Here is a 16,295-nt window from a genome sequence, read left to right as displayed (position 1 = left end):
ACAGCAATCTACTCCCCATCACCTTCCGGCCATCACCGAAACAACAAGAAAAGAAAGACAGAAAGGAAAAGCACATTACTTCATACAGACCCATCACAACACATTAAACACCACAGAATACGACCTTCATCAGCACGTACCCCAGTATCTATCGCACTCAACAGTCTACTCATAATCGTAGAGCTGCTTCTGCGCCGGCACGTCGCCCCGCAGAATATACTTCTTGAAATACCACGGCAACATTTCCCAGTAATGTTTGGCGTGCTTGCGGGTCGGGACGGAAAAGACTTGGTCCAGTTCTTCCAGGGACAGCGCCTTGGTCTCAGGCAGGCAGAAGTAGCAGAATACCCAGCCGAAGATGTTCCACGCCGCGTACCATCCGAAAGCACCTTGCGGGGTGAAGGCGTCTCGTAGAGGGAGCCATGTCAAGGAGACGATGAAGTTGAAACCCCAGGTGGTAGCAGTAGCGAAGGACATACCCACATCACGGACGTACAGGGGCTAATAATATCAGTTAGTCGGGACGGGTATTGTCCGAGAGATGAACTTACGAAGGCCTCTGCAGAGTACGTGAAAGGCACCGGGCCCTCACCGGGCGAGTACACGATCATGTACAGATAGATACCCGTGGCAACGCAGGCCGTTCGAGCCGTCTGCAGATGGTCCGGAATATAGAACGAAAAGCCGGTGAAGAGCAGGAAGAGCGACATGAGGGGGAAGGTGGTCAGCAACAGGTTACGACGACCGAAGGTGTCGATCGTGTAAACGGCGGGTAGGGCGAAAATCCAGTTGGTGATGCCGCAGCCCAGCGACGTGACCAGGGCCATGCGACGGTCCAGACCGGCATCGATGAACATGGACGATGAGTAGTACATGATGGCGTTGACTCCGCAGAACTAACAGTTGCAAAAGTCAGATTGCTGCGGGAGCAACGACAATGGGAGGGAGCATACCTGCTGCATGAACATAACAAAGAAAGACGACTGGGCGGCACGACGATTACGAGGCACGGTAAACATCTCCCGCCAGAGCTGCTTGCCCTCGCGCATCTTCTCTTCAATCTTCAAGGCCGAGTGGATATAGTACAGGTCTCGCGCGGCCTGTAGGGTTGAGGGACGCAGCTGGCAGAGTGCATTGAATGCGTCCTGGTAGCGGTTTCGCATCATGTACCATCTAGGGGACTCGGGGCAGAAATAGACCTGTGCGCAAACAACCATCGGGCTACACCCACGTTAGTCACTAGGACAAGGAGATGAATATGAGGAAGGGACATACGGGATGGCAGTGGATCCCAGCATCAGTCGCCAGTTCAAACCGACAAGACTGTCGCTGTGGACATTCATGAACGCGACGGACGCGATATAACCCAGCATGATACCGAACGCCGTCCACATCTGCCACATCATCACCAGCGCACCACGGATGATGGCCGGCGCGCACTCGGCACCATACACGGGGGTGGTGGTGGATTTGGCGCCCACGGCGAAACCTAGCAGGAACCGACCCAGCAGCAGATTCCACCAGGTGTGCGCCGCAGCCATCCAGAAGGAAGCGGCAAAGGAGATGAAGCAGGAGATGAAGATACAGCCGCGACGGCCGAACCAGCGATTCAGCGGCGCTGTGGTCCAACATCCGATGAGGGCCGAGCAGAGATACGGCGCACCGTTCAACAGGCCCTGCTGCCACCGATTGGTGATGTTAAACTCACCAAAGTAAAACTCCTGGGCACCGTTGACGGCAGTTTGGTCCATACCCTGCACGATGGCCGAACCGGCACAGAGAACTACAAAGCGTCAGACGGCTCGAAAGGCTTTGTCAGTTGAGAGAGGGAGGGCATACTGGTCATGAAGTACATCATCCAGGGCTGGTGCCAGCGATGTGTCTTCTCGCGTCGCAGCAGCTCCTTGTCGCTTTCGGACAACCAGTCGAGCTGCTCGAAGATCTTCGGGTCCTGGGCCACAAGGGCGCCTTTCCTGAGATCATCGACAATATGCTCCAGGTTCTTTTCGCGCGCAAACTCCTCGACATCGCGGAATAGCTCCTCCTGGGTTAGACCGGCCAGAGGGTTCTTCTGCTTCGTTTTCTCGGAAACCTGGGCAGGGTTATCCTTCTTCACGTCGCGAGACCACTGGCGAGCCATGTCGGCAGCATTTTCCTTCTCAATGGAGACGGATGACTCCAGGTGGTTGGTCTCCTCGATGGGAGCTTCGGGGTCGGAAGGCTTCTCACCCATGGCGGGGGTCAACGAGGGGCAGATCGGGATCGAAGATCAGAAGAAAGACGACAGGCAAATGAGAGGTCACAGAAGGAAAAGAATTCTGGGGCAAGAGACATGCCCAGGGAGGCGATGCGGGAGCTTTTAACGTCGCCCGTTTGCCTCATGCAGCAGGCAGAGGGGTAGCCATGGATGGCATGCACCCTCGAGGCTGGGATTGAACAAAAAGGTTTTTTCCAAGGCCTCACCCCCGCAGAAAATGACGGGTCTTTTTCTCCAGACTCCAGACCCGTTCGGGAGAGTCTCCCCACCGTCTCCAGGCCAAGAGGCTTGGAGTCCAAAGAAACGCCGTGGCGCTGTTAGGCTGCAGATGGCTTAATCCTGGCCGTCAGCCCGATGGGTTGAGGATGGACGGTCCCGTGCAACCAATCCGGTTAAAAATGCCGCGTACGACGTCGACGGCGCAGGGGCAGGGCTAGCAGTGATCGAGGAGGCGGGCTTTGAGTCGGTGGCGCTAGGATTAGGCCGGTCTTTGTTGTGAGCCGTGAGTTTCTACCAGTCCATCATAATCCTATTGAACGGGAGAGCCGATGCCAAGATATGCGAGACTGCGAAATCCGGGGAGACACCAGACAAGCGGTCGATCCGACTTGATTCTTTCATGAGTCAGACACGAGAATGAACAAACAGTGAGACAAACAGGCCGGAGAAAGGCAGGCCATCGTCCGACAGAATAGCGAGTGCAGCAGGCGAAACAGCGCTCGGCACGCTTGGCGCCTAGAGATTGTGACCAGTCATTCGCAGCCAAGAGGACAGGCCTTTGTCGCGCGATGATCCTGTCCGTCTGTGGCAAGTAACCTGCAGCCTGACGGGCAAAGTCCTGCGGTCAGCTTGACGGGGATAGAGTTTTCTTTCTGCTCGGTGGCATGTCCTCAAGGCCCGGAATAGCAAACGCCGGGACAAAGGATTCTCTCCTCCGGGGACCGAATCCTGGGGATGTTGCACGGCAGGAAATGGGGGCTGAAGAGGATTCCGCGGTTTAGGAGTCTTCGGATCGGCAGAGATTGACAGGAGAAAGAATCGGATTCCATTCTCAGGCCGATTTTTAGAAGCAACAGGGTGAGAAAGAGCGATTGAACCGACAAAGACATGCTTCTCTTGGCCGCACACCACATGTTTCACGCGTTCCACGTGGTCCCTTTCGTTTTGATCTCGATCAAAGAGCTGGGATATGACATGATGGGCTTCACTTTGCATGCGGACGCTCAGCAGATGACTTCGACGCCATGGCCTGAGCGACGCCAAGAATTGCGTTGATTCGAAGTGGCATTCCAGGGTGGTATTGGAGGATGGAAGGATGGATTCGCGTTTATTAGAGCCGGCTTCGCTATTTATTAGGAACTGACCTGAATGAGAGATCTCCCAGTGGGCCTCCTTCAATCAAAAATCCTGCACGACACTCTGGAGATACAGAGCAGGACCTGGAGTACGAGTACGCAGGATACGCGACAAAGCCAGAGACAAGACCGAGTGAGCGAAGACGATCAAAAGGGATAAAAGAGACCAAGTCTCGGCACCAAGACATTTTAGCTAAGGAGTTGCCGTGATTGGGGGTCCAAGACTCAAGCGCTCTGGTCCTTGGGGCAGATTGCATGAGATCATCTGGTCCGGCCATTTTCTCGCATGCCTAGAATTTTCCCTTTGGGGGGGCGAATCCGATGACAGCTAGGCAAAGGACTGGGTCTGAGCTTGTCCCAGCATTCTGAATTGTCAATTTCAAGCGGAGTTCTCCAGTCTCTCGCTCCACGTCTATCAGGAATACGACTATTCACATCTTATGGTGAAGGCTTTATCGCACGGTCGCACGTGCCCTGGGGAACCCTACGTGACACCGTCCATCAGCCTGTCAATCCTCGAATCGACGCGATCGGAGTGTCATGGAACTGAGCTAGCTTAGTGACAACTACACGGAGGCTATTATTCACGAGGCAAAGTGCGTGATCCTCGGGAGGTGTGGTTGGCTGAAGCTCTGAAAACTGTGCTTGCGCAAGGATCAACAGCTGTCCGTTGCAGCCGTGTAGCTTGTAGCCTTGCTCGTGTTGTCTCAGGCTACTCGCCAGTACTAACCTCCTTGATCAGCCAGAGCTGCATGCAGTAGAGTTATACCCCCTAAGAAGCACGATGTGTCTCTCAGGCTTGCCGGGTTGTCCATCGCAAACTCTGCAGAATCTGCCGGTCGCACTCCACGGCCAAGAACTGAACAAAGTCGCTGCCACAACTGATCTTTGAGTTGTGAGTGATCATATAAAATGAACAATAATAGGGTATTTGGCTCTAATATCTTTATTGCGTGTTCATCGTCAGTTGCTCATCCCTTGCAAGGAGACGGATTGCCGGGGAAATATATAGTTCACCCTAGGGAGCCTACAGCCACACGAACGTCTCCAACTTGCAAAAGCTTTTCCATATAACCATACGAAAGAGATCCTTGACAGTTCTTCGAGGCAGGACTCTTGATTGTCAATGCACATTCGGTGCCTGTTGAACTCTACGTCATAATCTGTTGTCCACAGGGGCCAAACGCCGAGCGCTCAGCCATCCGATCAGCAACTGTCTTCGTGGAAAAAAGACAAAACCAGACAAATAAGAGCAGCGATTGGATCTGACTGGACAGCTTTAATGCATATCTCCCTTATGATTGGCCCTGGATCTCACAATCCAAAGGATAAAACATCGCCACGACGATCGCCCGAATGAGGTAAATCGGCAGCAGACGATCGGTCAACTTTACGAAGTAGGTTTGCTGAGCCACATCGTCGTCGATCAAGGGTTCTCAACTATAAATCTCTCGAACGACGTTGAAGTTGAGGTCCATATCAGTCTACGCTGTACAATCGAATATCGTCATGCAACTATCCAAAGAATTCTCCCAGGATGGCCACCCCGTCATCTTGGCCCTGCGCATAAGCGCCGTGCTGAGCGCGCTGATCGCCTTAATCGTCTTTGCCTGGGCCGTGAAAGCGCACGAGACCGTGTTCTCCGATGTTAATGGCTCTTCTTTATGCCTTATCGTGCTTATAACCGTAAGTGATCGTCGGTGGAGTCGGCCCTGATTTATTTACTCATGCTCGGTCGGTTTCCACAGGTGGCCTATGCCTTCGTCTGGTCCACGGTCGCATTGATCGTACGATTGGTGTTCAACCGCCCCCTGCATGCCGGCATCTACATTGCCCTGGACCTCCTGGGTTTTGGCGCCGTGGTGGGTTCGACCATTGCCATGCTGGTGGCGCTGGAGCCATACGGAATGGACTACCAGTGCGTCAAGGACCCGTGCGCAACGAACGTCGGCCAGGTGCAGGCGTTCGGGGCCGCCATGTCTCTTCTAGATGGGTACGTCTTGGACTGTCTCGGACCCTCCTGCCCAAATTCGGTAATTAATCTATTTTGGGCCAATCTAGGGCGCTGCATTTGACGCTGTTTGTCTGGGCGTGCTGGGCATGTCGGTCGACAAAGACGCAGGGGCGGAAGACGGTGGACGCTTGACCTCTCCTTTTTGGTTCTTGTTGAAGTTCACTTTCTGAAGCCATGTTGAATTATGGTAATGTCTAATGTTTAATGCTATTAATGTTTAATCGGCTGTCATGGTTCGGTAGTCCGTCAAACCGGTTTGTCTACGCAGGGCTGCATTAATCTATCCGCTGCACGACCGTTTCACAACCGTTTCAAGTTGCTCCGGCAGAGATTTCACCGGCATGCAGGAGAGAACTAGGAGATATCAGATTCACTTAAATGACAGCCGGCTCCACCGGGCTAATTCCCGTCGCTGTGATTGGCAACGGCGGCCATTTTGTAACGTTGGGTTCGGGGGAATTCCTCCGCTGGTCGAGCTGCCCCCGAGCTTCACCGGCTCCATCACGGCTTTAAAAGGACGTCGAATTCGCTCTCTACAGAGGGTTTTCGTTTTCATCTTCATCTTCATTCTTTGCTCATTGACTGAGTTGTTCGTTCCTTGCGCCGGGTCGCATTCATTCTTTATCTTCCTTACCGTCTACTTCATTCATTCTCTTCAATCTTTTTACAGTCTCAAGACATTCTTTATATCAACTTCAAAATGCCTTCCATCCAGTCCGTCTCTCTCTTGACTTCCCTGCTGGCCGCCACCCGCGTGGCTGCCCACGGCCATGTCACCAACATCGTCGTCAACGGCGTCTCCTTCGCTGGTTTCGACATCGGCAGCTTCCCCTACATGGAGGACCCTCCCACCGTCGCTGCCTGGACCACTCCCAACACTGGCAACGGCTTCGTGACGGACTACTCGTCTGAGGACATTATCTGCCACCAGAACGCCACCAACGCCCAGGGCCACGTCGCCGTCAAGGCCGGTGACAGCATCAACATCAAGTGGACCGAGTGGCCAGAGTCGCACCACGGCCCCGTCATCGACTACCTGGCCAAGTGCGAGGGTGGCTGCTCCACCGTCGACAAGACCGAGCTGAAATTCTTCAAGATCGACGGCGTCGGCCTCGTCGACAACTCCGAGGTGCCCGGCACCTGGGGTGACGACCAGCTGATCGAGAACGACAACAGCTGGCTCGTGCAGATCCCCGAGTCCATCGCCCCCGGCGAGTACGTCCTGCGTCACGAGCTGATCGCCCTGCACGGCGCTCAGACCGAGGGCGGCGCCCAGAACTACCCCCAGTGCTTCAACCTGAAGGTCTCCGGCTCCGGCACTGACGAGCCCAAGGGTGTTGCCGGTACCGAGCTGTACAAGGCCGACGGCGCTGGCATCGAGGTCAACATCTACTCCTCCATCTCGTCCTACACCGTCCCCGGCCCTGTCCAGTACACCGGTGCCTCGTCCATCAAGCAGAGCACCTCCAAGGTCACCTCCACCGGCACTGCCACCGCCGGCAGCGGCAGCAGCGTCCCCAGCACGAAGGTTGCTGTCCCCACGGCCTCCGCCTCCAGCGCCCCTGCTCAGGCTCCTGCTCCCTCGACCCTCGTCAGCGCCACCAGCGCCCCTGCTGCTACCCAGCCCGCTGTCACCAGCCAGCCCCCCGTCGTTAGCCAGCCCCCGGCTGTGACCTCCGTTGCCTCCTCGTCCGCTGTCTCGTCCTCCGCTGTTCCTTCCGGCTCCAACAAGCCCTACGCTCAGTGCGGCGGCCTGAACTTCCAGGGTGCCTCCGCCTGCCCCGAGGGATACACCTGCCACAAGTACAACCCCTACTACTCCCAGTGCATTTCTTCCCAGTAAGCAGTTGACCTGCGGGGATTGCATGACAAAAGAAAGGTCTTTGAGTGTAGGATAGGATATTAGGTGGAAGATGGACTTAATATCACCTTCAATTCATAATATTCGGTATTCCAATATTTCCCGTAACCTGCCTTAACATCTTATTAAAATGTGCATGTAGTCAAGATGAGCTTCTACAATATGACACTGAAGTATTCAAGCATTACCATCCACATACGATCCTAGAACTAACCCCCAGCTAGAACTAATACGTCGCCTTCCCCAGATTATTCTCAAAATTCGCATCCTTAAACGGCACATTCGCATCCCCAAAGTCCGTATCCTCCAACGCCGCCTGCACCACCTCCGACAAACTTTCCCACGCCACCAGCGGCTGCTCACCCCCGACGGTGCTCGTCAGCCCGCACTGGTGATTCACCGGCCAGACACTCTCATACTTGATCAGCGGCCGGGTGCCTTGCAAGCTGTACCCATCCGTCGAGCAGTCCCAGCCTCCATGAGCAGACGGACACACGGCAATCACATTGTCCGCGGAAGTCCCCTCAGCATCAGACAGCCACACAATCACTCCCTCCCAGTCGTGACGGTGTCCGAGCCCCGTGCTCGGCGAGTCCTTGGGGAAGTACCAGGCGTAGAGCAGGGCGTGGGCGTCGCCGGACGAGGACGCGCCCGAGCGCACGTAGACCTGCCCCGTGCTGGAGGCGCAGTCGGCGGAGGGCGCGCCGGAGGGGTTCAGCCCGGCGCTGGTCTCATTAGATACTCGTTTGTTATAGAGATGGAAGGATGTGGGGTGGAGCCGTGGAGAGTACATACTTGGTGTTTCCGCTGGCGTCGACAGCCGGGAACGGCACGCACCCGTTCACCACCTTCAGATAGGGCTGGTAGGCCTGATACACGTCGCCGGTTGTGCCGGTAGGGATGGTCTCCTCGAACCCGACGACTTTGTCATGGTCGATACTGTCGGCGGCGACGAGGGAGCCCAGGGCGAGGGTGAAGGCGAGAAGAGAGGAGCGCATGACGGCGAAGTCAAACTGACAGCGGAAGCAAGATTGACAGTGACAGGACCAGATTGACAGGCACAACTGACGGATTGGCAAAGTTTGACCCTTTTGAAGGCCGTCGGGGTCCGTCACGCCCGCCCTGACGATCAGCCATCGTGGTGCCAAGATGGACGCTCACTGGCGGAGATACTTGGTACACTAGTTGGCGACTAGTCGTTGGTGGATCTTGGGTCTGCAGGAACTGAGGAGTTGATCACGGAGAATTCGGCAGCTCGGAGGAATTGCTTTTTGCATGTTAGTTCTCAGTTGATTGAGGCCTGGTATCTGGTTCGGGGGACGCCCGTGGAGGACCTCGGGATGGTGAATGGCTACCTTTGGGTTGTATGATGCGATTAATATACTCTATAGTATCAATTTCGCAGCTCTGCCCGTGAAGAATCTCGCGATTCTGAATGGTTACATTGTATGGTGCAATATCGTATTCGTATACACTACTATTGGCACAGCTCGTGGGTTTACCCAGATCTCCCGATGGTGGATAGTTACCTTTGGAGCATTCATTGATCGTACTCGGTTTTTCAAGAAAATTATATACATCCATAGTCTAGCGCGCAAGTTCGGAAGTTCTATCCGACTGACCAAATGATTATGTGCAGAAACTACTCTGTACTATGTGCAGACTTTTCACCCCCTCATACAACACTAATCCAAACACTCCAGCTCTCCCAATCGCTCCAACACCTCAGCCTGCACCGTCGCATTAGCGTCCTTCTTATCGTCCGCCTGTCCAACCGACACACTAGCATAACACCCCGACAGAACGGTCTTCGTCTCCGTCGGCAGCCTCTTGCTCCCACAGGTCTCCACATCATCGTCCGTGATCAAAGGCACGGCAGGGAAGATCCTGGTCAGGACAAACTTGACATCGTCGACGCTGTCACATCCATCGTCAAACGACGGGAAATTGACATTCAGCCAGGCCCCGTCGGGCAAGTAGGGCGCGCCATTGGCCGTCACCCGCTCGGTGAAGTTCGTCGCCAGGTCCGCGTAGAAAGTGCTCGATTCCGGCGTGGTCTCGTTCCACGCCGTGGCCGAGCCCGATCGTCCAGAGAACGCCAGGGCCGGGACGCCAGCCTTGACGGCGGCGGTGGCAGCGCCGACGGTGCCGGAGAAGAAGACGGCGATGCCAATGTTGACGCCGACGTTGGGGCCGGACACGGCGAGGTCAGGCGCGCCGTCGAAGAACTTGGGGGCCAGCGTGTCGATGCCGTACTTCATGGAGGTGACGGGGTACGAGTTGACGTAGTTCAGCTCCGGCGACGACTCGTTGTATCCCGTGGCCGGGCTGCCGGCGGGACAGCTGTTGTACTGGCACGGGTCGGTCAGGGCAACGGGGTCCTCGTCCTTGGAGCCTGTGGATAGTCAGCACTGCTCTGGAGAGGTGTAAGGGTAAATTGTACGACATACCAGAACCGCTCTTGTTCTCAGCCGGCGCAGAAAGCACCACGGTGTGGCCGGCGTCAGTCAAGGCGCTGTGCAGGGCGCGGACATTGCTCTCGGCCCAGCCATCGTCGTTGGAGGAGACGATGTTCAGGGCGTAGGTGAGAGGCAGCGAGAGCAGGAGGAGCTTCATGGTGGCCGGAGTGCGCGGAGCACTCGAACTGAATGGCAGCGAGCCATGGTTTTATATGCGAGCGAGACCGGAGATGCCCTGAACGGACACTCGGAGGCAGCGGAACTCAAGCACGTGGGGAGACGGAGGCCGCTGGAGGACAGAGAGCCATGGCCCCTGATCAAGAATAATCAATCTATCCGTCCTCCCTCAGGCCGTTACTCCGTCAGGGCTTGTCAAGGAGTCCGCCCGTGTTGGCTCGCGTTAGTGCGACTATCATCGCCCAATTGAGGGATGGCGATGTCGATCTGAATGTCGAGCCGGAGATGACGCGGCCAGTGGGCGAGGGAGGTTCAGCACGTGTGTGACAGGAGTAGAGATTGAGAGAGCTGCATCTCTGAGGACTACATCTGAATCTGGAACTGTCCTGACAAGATCATCTCGAACTGCAGTATACAATTAGGAAGAATGAGGGAAAATGGATAATGAGGAGGAAATCCCTCTCTCACCGCCTCCCCCAAGCAGCGACGATGACGCCTCAGGCTGCGGGAGCCATGGAAAGCGTTAACTTTGTTCGCTTCAAACTTCAAACTTTCGCACGCGACATCTTTTCCCTCTCGCTCCCCTGAAAACTAAACCTTCTTCCAGAACTTCTTCCAGAATGAAGATGGCATCCCCGCCATCCACTGCCTGTCGCTCATGCCCCGCTTCACTCAGGACGATGGCGAGGGTACGGGCTTAGAGGCGCATCTCCCCCCGACCACCGCGCAGTATGTCTACCCCATGCTCATCGCCCTGGCCTGGTGCAACGCCATCGACCTCATCGTCCTCTGCCTGAACACCTTCAAGCGCTACGAGGGAAGCTACTTCTGGAGCCTGTTCGTCTCCTCCGTCGCCATCATCCCCTTCGGCCTCGGCTACATCCTGCGCCTCTTCAACATCTCCTTCTCGCGCGGCTTCCTCGAACTCGCCATCGTCGATGTCGGCTGGAGCGCCATGGTCACCGGCCACTCGCTGGTCCTGTGGTCGCGACTGCACCTAGTCCTGCACCGCGAGCGCGTCCTCCAAGCCCTGCTCTACCTCATCCTCTTCAACGGCGCCCTCATCCACACGGCCTGCTCCGCGCTCGAAATGGCCAACAACGCCCTCCCGGACTCCCCGCGCGTCACCACCGGGTTCGGCGTCATCGAGCGCATCCAGCTCGTGTGGTTCTGTCTGCAGGAACTCCTCCTCTCGGCCATCTACATCCGCGAGACGGCGAAACTCCTGCGCCTCGACCGCGGCGGCATCTCGCGCAGCGTGCTGTCGCAGCTGCTCGGCGTCAACGTCGTCATCATCGTCCTCGACCTCTCCGTCGTCGCCATCCAATATGCCGGCTACTTCACCTTCCAGGTCACCTTCAAGGCGCTGGTGTATAGCATCAAGCTGAAGCTGGAGTACGTGATCCTGGGGAGGCTGGTGGATGTGGCGCATATCCGGTCGCAGGGGGAGACGCCGCGATTTAGGTTTTAGACTGCATATATATTTGCTTAGACATAGACTTGTTGATAGCTAAAGCAGCGTTATTCATATTCACTTGGCCCCCATCGTATGTCCGATGCAACCCGAATCGACGGGGTTAGCCAATCTCCATGCCGAAGGGGTATATAAGCTGACCACCTCGTATCACCACCCTCACTCGAATCTTACTCCCAGTCAATCCTCAACCAAATCAAAATGATCCTCACAGCCCTCGGCCTCAGCGCCACCCCCACCGCAGTCCCCAACTACGCGCCCTACGCCCTAATCTTCAACTTCGTCTGGGCCTACGGGCTTCTCTCCTCCCGCACGCTCAAACAATACTACGGCATCGACCACAACGTATCTCCGCGCCAGGACCTAACAAAATACGGCGCGGCGGCAGTCTCATCCGGAAAGATCACGCAGCGACAACTAGACCGACTACACCGGAACGAGGCGGCGCATGCCAACGCCGTGGAGAACTATACGCTGCTCGTCGGGGTCGTGAGCATGGCGAGCTGGGCGGGTGTCGATAACGTCGTGATCAATCGCAGCGTCGCGGTCTATACGCTGGCGAGGCTGGCGCATGCGGCGGTGTATATCGGGATTGAGCGGCCGGGGTGGAGTCAGTTGAGGGGGATCTGCTGGTGGGTTGGGAATTTGAGCTGCTTGTCGTTGCTGTGGAGGAGCTTTCCGCAGTTGTAGTCAAGAAACAAAGGCACTATAATTTATAATCTAAGTGAAGTCGGTCGATAAAAGTATTAAATTCATGTCTATCCGGGAAGAATGATTAAACTACCACTAGATGGTGAAACCCAATCACAAAAACAAATCATCAGATTAGGTATCATGCGTCGTATCAACTGACGGGGTTCCTTTTGCCGCCCTATACACTCCCATCCCATATACATACAATGACAAAAAGAGAAAAGAAAGAGAAAAAATCTTAGCGTCGGTTGACGCAGCACTTGACGCCCGACTTCATCAGGAAGAACAGCGATCCGAAGAATCGGAAGAACGACAGACCCGCCGTTCCCCACAGGATGATCTGGAAGAACATGGCCGTTCGCCCGGTGGAGGTGTTCTATTCATAGCGTTAGTGATCGTCCATGCGGCCAGAACAGTGGATAACTTACCGTCAAACACATGCGGGACACGGAGGTACTGGTGATCAGCAGCGACATGATCAGGTTGCTGAACACCCACAGCAGCACCAGCGCGGTACGGAAGTTTCGGAAGGAGTCGTCCAAACTGGGCGAGTTGTCCTCCTCCGGCTCGATGAACGGCGCCAACGCGCGTTTGACCGTCGCCTCGAACTGACTGTCGATGTCCGCCTGCGGTTTGTCCAATTCCTCGATGAAGTTGTTCTTCTCACCGTCGTCCTTCTTGGTCTGCGCCGAGGGCAGCGCCTCCGCCTTGTCCGATCCCTTGGTACCCCACGACACGTCGTGCCAGTTGCAGAACGCGTACACCATCAGAATGTTGATGGACGTGGTCATGGTCACGAAGTACGCCCACGAACTGGTGAAGATGTGCCACGGATCGGCGTACAGGAAACTGGCGAACGCGTAGATACCGTAGGTCGACACCAAGGCGATCAGCACGATACCTCCGCTGCTGGAACTAAAGAAGGAGGCCAAGAAGGCTCCAACGCCGTCGTCCATGTTGAAATCCAGCATACCACCGGTAAAGGCGTTCGCGACCAGGTAGAAGGAGTCGACCAGCACGTAGATCTGCACGAGGGAGAAGTAGAGGAAGGACAAAGTGTAGTGAATTCGCGTTCTGTCCGAGTTAGCAGCTTCCAAAGAAAAGTCGGCTGGCGATACTCACCCCTTCGGCCGGTTACCCAAGGCCAGAATGAATTGCAACATCAGGAAGAACAGATAGAAGAATTTGACGAAGTTGTTCAGAATAGGCGTAACCTCGTTACCGAACGGCCAGCCCTTGTTCTTGTTTCCTGCACTCGGCGTACCCACCAGATCCAGAATGACCGAACTGGTCAGCCAGTAGGATGCTGTTCAAGTTAGTTGGAGATCGAGATAGGGGAGCAATCCACATACCCAGTGAGAACCATGTCATGATTAATTGACAGAAGTTGTAGAGCATCTGCAGATGCAAGAACGCCATACGGATGATGCTGTGACCACTGCGGTAGATACGCCCGAAATGCATCATAGCGTACAAACCGGCGGCGAACGATCCGTTCAGCCATCGTCGACGTTGACCGATGAACTCGGCCGTTCCCTCGGGCACGTCAGTCTCGCCCTTGGACGACTTGACGTAACTCAGATGCCATTTGAAACCCGCTTTAGCCACTAATTCGAAGCACAGAATTCGATCCTCGGCCAAGAACATGTTCTTTTTGAAGATGTTCATACCGTCGATACCCTTCTTACCGAGACGCTTCGACAGCGTGTGATCACCGTGGAAGTACTGTTCCAGGGGCCGGCCCATGATGGCGCGATACCGGTACGCAGAGAAGGCACCGGGCAACACACTGACATAGCCGAAAGAACTCTCTAGCGGTTTATCCAGAATGTTGGAGATTTTATACTCGAAGTTCTGCGAGGCCACGAGCGGGTTGAGGACCTTGGTCCAGCCCTTTCCTAACATAGCGTGAATTTCACCACACGCTCCGCCTAGAGTTTTGTCGTTATAGAACGCTTCCCAGAGGGCCAACAGCGACTTGCGACCGGGCTTGGTTCCCGCGTCCAGCAGAATGGCGACTTCGGGGTTCAGGATTCGACTGAAGGCGTTAAACAACCAACGATGGGAGTTGATTTTCTTCGTGTTCTTCTGCTTCAGGCAGAAAATCATCTGGACGGGCGGCAGGTTGGAGGAATCATTGCCTTGGGGACGGATCAGTTGCTGGTTCGCCGTGACCGAAAGCTGGGTGGTATATTCGAACTGTGCCTGTTAGTTTCGAGACGCTGACGACTCAGCGGCCAGATGGCCCGGTCGGAAAGACTTACAATATGAGCGACCGTCTCGCGACCGTCGACATCCTTTTTCATGACGCCATCTTGGTAGATACCAACGGTGGCCAGCACGTCCAGGGTGTTTTTATCGCAGGGCTCGATACCGTCAAAAACCAGACAGACCACGATCTTCTGCCAGGCGGGACCTCCCTTGTTCCAGAACTCCGATTTCTTCAGGTTGACGATATCGCGGACATTCTGCATGACACCGTGCAGGGTTCGGGCGGTCAGCACCTTGTCTTCGTTGTAATAGGTGATGGCGATCAACAGCTCGGTGTGTCGGTTGTAGATGGCCGGGCGCAGGTTGTATCCGTTCCGCAGGGTGAATTCGTCCGGGTCACAGGTGGCCGCGGTATCTGCGTCGAAATTAGCCCGAAGATCCCTCTGGACGGAGGTGTCATCTGCAGCGGGAACGACCTACATCGCATATGCGTGAATTCCTCCGAGAACGCCTCCTCGGCCTCGCGGTATTCGGGCTGGATGGCGTTCTGGATGGCACTGGGGACGGGGTAGTCGACACTCAGGACGGAGCCCTGCACCAGGTTGATCTTTCTCGTTCCGTATCGGCGGAGGGCGCCGGTCGAGCGACTGGCACCGCCGGCCTGGCTGTGCTGCCACGTATCCATCTTGATCCCGCTGCGGTCGGAGGCGCGAGCATCGTAAATGTCGGCAGCTTCGGACTCCTGGTAGGGCGGGGCGGCGAAGACGGTCACTCCGGGGTCGTGCAGGGTGTAGCGACGCAGCGAGTCGGACGAGACGCTGGGGTCCTCGAAGGGGGCACCGCTGCCATAGGGACTGGGGTGGTTGCGATACAGCAGCGACTGTTCCTGCTCACCACTCTCCGACACTCCGGGCGTTCCCTGTGGTCGCTGTTAGCTGGACGCGCGAGACGAGGACAAAGGGCCAATCACACTCACCCCGGACGGACTGTGGGAGTAGTAACTGCTCCGACTGTTCCGACTGTGTTGCGAAGAATGAGACTTGAAGGGCCCCGGGGTACCCATCTCGGCGGTTGAGGAGATGGGTGGTGGAAAAAAACGAAGGGATGGGAGAGATCCAACGAGTGACGGGGAGGTGAGGGCTTAATAGAAAGAGGAAAAGAAAAAGACAGGGACGTTGAAGATCCAAGAAAAGAAAGGGAAACAAAGGTCGGACGATCAACAAACAATAAAGGGATAAAGCCCCAAGCGAAAAAATGGAGGGGATCGGAACAATCGACAGGGCGAAAGGGAGTGGGAAAGGGCAGGGGAAAAAAGCGAGAGACGAAGGGTCTGGGCTGGATAAGGCAATGGGAACAGTCCGTCAGGCGGTGGTGGAACCGCATACACTAAATATAGCGAGGGCTAAGCCTTGATTCCGACTCAGTGAGCACTGAGTTCTACGCAGTACAGAGTACAGGCCCGAGATCTGAATTCCAACCGGCCTGGAGAGGAGTCGGGTCGATCACGTCGGGATGAACGTTGAACGTGGTGACAGGGCTCCGCCAGAGGATATTCGGATTCGAAGCCCGTTGATACGGAGTACGGATAGAGCAAGAAGCGAGAGAATCTATGGCCAGGAAAAAGCGACCGCGAAGTTGTCGACGAAGGGGAGTTTGCCGTGTCGTCACCGGATCCACCACGCCTCCATCCACCCGGGATTCTCCTGGATCGCTGCATACTCCGTAGTGCGCAGACTAGAGTCCGAGAGAAGAGTCTGTCGGACGGGGCCATCTGGCCATGCATGCGCGCTGCAC

General features: G+C 55.7%; 8 protein-coding genes across 8 annotated transcripts; 4 read left to right on the top strand and 4 right to left on the bottom strand.

The window, feature by feature from the left end:
• Window positions 1-54: 54 nt before the first annotated feature.
• P170DRAFT_192829 (sugar porter family MFS transporter) lies at window positions 55-2,612 on the bottom strand. The gene is made up of 5 exons (XM_024842709.1): window positions 1,840-2,612; window positions 1,276-1,783; window positions 954-1,221; window positions 552-896; window positions 55-501 (listed from the first exon to the last, which is right to left on the bottom strand). The coding sequence occupies exons 1-5, from the start codon at window positions 2,231-2,233 to the stop codon at window positions 166-168; spliced, it is 1,851 nt and encodes a 616-aa protein (XP_024705136.1). The 5' UTR covers window positions 2,234-2,612; the 3' UTR covers window positions 55-165.
• A 2,322-nt stretch (window positions 2,613-4,934) lies between these two features.
• P170DRAFT_192849 (uncharacterized protein) lies at window positions 4,935-6,024 on the top strand. Its single transcript, XM_024842710.1, has 3 exons — window positions 4,935-5,298; window positions 5,361-5,605; window positions 5,674-6,024. The coding sequence occupies exons 1-3, from the start codon at window positions 5,122-5,124 to the stop codon at window positions 5,756-5,758; spliced, it is 507 nt and encodes a 168-aa protein (XP_024705135.1). The 5' UTR covers window positions 4,935-5,121; the 3' UTR covers window positions 5,759-6,024.
• A 302-nt stretch (window positions 6,025-6,326) lies between these two features.
• Window positions 6,327-7,469, top strand: P170DRAFT_426699 (uncharacterized protein; the record flags this gene model as incomplete). Its single annotated transcript, XM_024847732.1, has 1 exon — window positions 6,327-7,469. The coding sequence occupies one exon, from the start codon at window positions 6,327-6,329 to the stop codon at window positions 7,467-7,469; it is 1,143 nt and encodes a 380-aa protein (XP_024705134.1).
• Window positions 7,470-7,713: 244 nt separating this feature from the next.
• Window positions 7,714-8,485, bottom strand: P170DRAFT_476114 (NPP1 family protein; the record flags this gene model as incomplete). The annotated part of the gene is made up of 2 exons (XM_024853320.1): window positions 7,714-8,212; window positions 8,283-8,485. 2 exons carry the CDS (start codon window positions 8,483-8,485, stop codon window positions 7,714-7,716), a joined length of 702 nt encoding a protein of 233 aa, XP_024705133.1.
• A 582-nt stretch (window positions 8,486-9,067) lies between these two features.
• On the bottom strand, window positions 9,068-10,529 carry P170DRAFT_385076 (5'/3'-nucleotidase SurE). Its single transcript, XM_024845704.1, has 2 exons — window positions 9,938-10,529; window positions 9,068-9,882 (listed from the first exon to the last, which is right to left on the bottom strand). Exons 1-2 carry the CDS (start codon window positions 10,101-10,103, stop codon window positions 9,173-9,175), a joined length of 876 nt encoding a protein of 291 aa, XP_024705132.1. The 5' UTR covers window positions 10,104-10,529; the 3' UTR covers window positions 9,068-9,172.
• Window positions 10,530-10,668: 139 nt separating this feature from the next.
• P170DRAFT_437297 (uncharacterized protein) lies at window positions 10,669-11,644 on the top strand. Its single transcript, XM_024849333.1, has one exon. It carries the CDS (start codon window positions 10,782-10,784, stop codon window positions 11,592-11,594), a length of 813 nt encoding a protein of 270 aa, XP_024705131.1. The 5' UTR covers window positions 10,669-10,781; the 3' UTR covers window positions 11,595-11,644.
• A 136-nt stretch (window positions 11,645-11,780) lies between these two features.
• On the top strand, window positions 11,781-12,345 carry P170DRAFT_409449 (MAPEG family protein). Its single transcript, XM_024846784.1, has one exon. The coding sequence runs from the start codon at window positions 11,799-11,801 to the stop codon at window positions 12,285-12,287; it is 489 nt and encodes a 162-aa protein (XP_024705130.1). The 5' UTR covers window positions 11,781-11,798; the 3' UTR covers window positions 12,288-12,345.
• A 203-nt stretch (window positions 12,346-12,548) lies between these two features.
• On the bottom strand, window positions 12,549-15,598 carry chsC (chitin synthase C). The gene is made up of 6 exons (XM_024849332.1): window positions 15,478-15,598; window positions 14,982-15,420; window positions 14,555-14,916; window positions 13,643-14,489; window positions 13,413-13,596; window positions 12,549-13,364 (listed from the first exon to the last, which is right to left on the bottom strand). Exons 1-6 carry the CDS (start codon window positions 15,562-15,564, stop codon window positions 12,671-12,673), a joined length of 2,613 nt encoding a protein of 870 aa, XP_024705129.1. The 5' UTR covers window positions 15,565-15,598; the 3' UTR covers window positions 12,549-12,670.
• Window positions 15,599-16,295: the final 697 nt, after the last annotated feature.

This window comes from Aspergillus steynii, assembly GCF_002849105.1.
Source record: "Aspergillus steynii IBT 23096 chromosome Unknown P170scaffold_4, whole genome shotgun sequence".
Lineage (NCBI taxonomy): Eukaryota > Fungi > Ascomycota > Eurotiomycetes > Eurotiales > Aspergillaceae > Aspergillus > Aspergillus steynii.
This window is presented reverse-complemented; position numbering and strand designations above follow the sequence as displayed.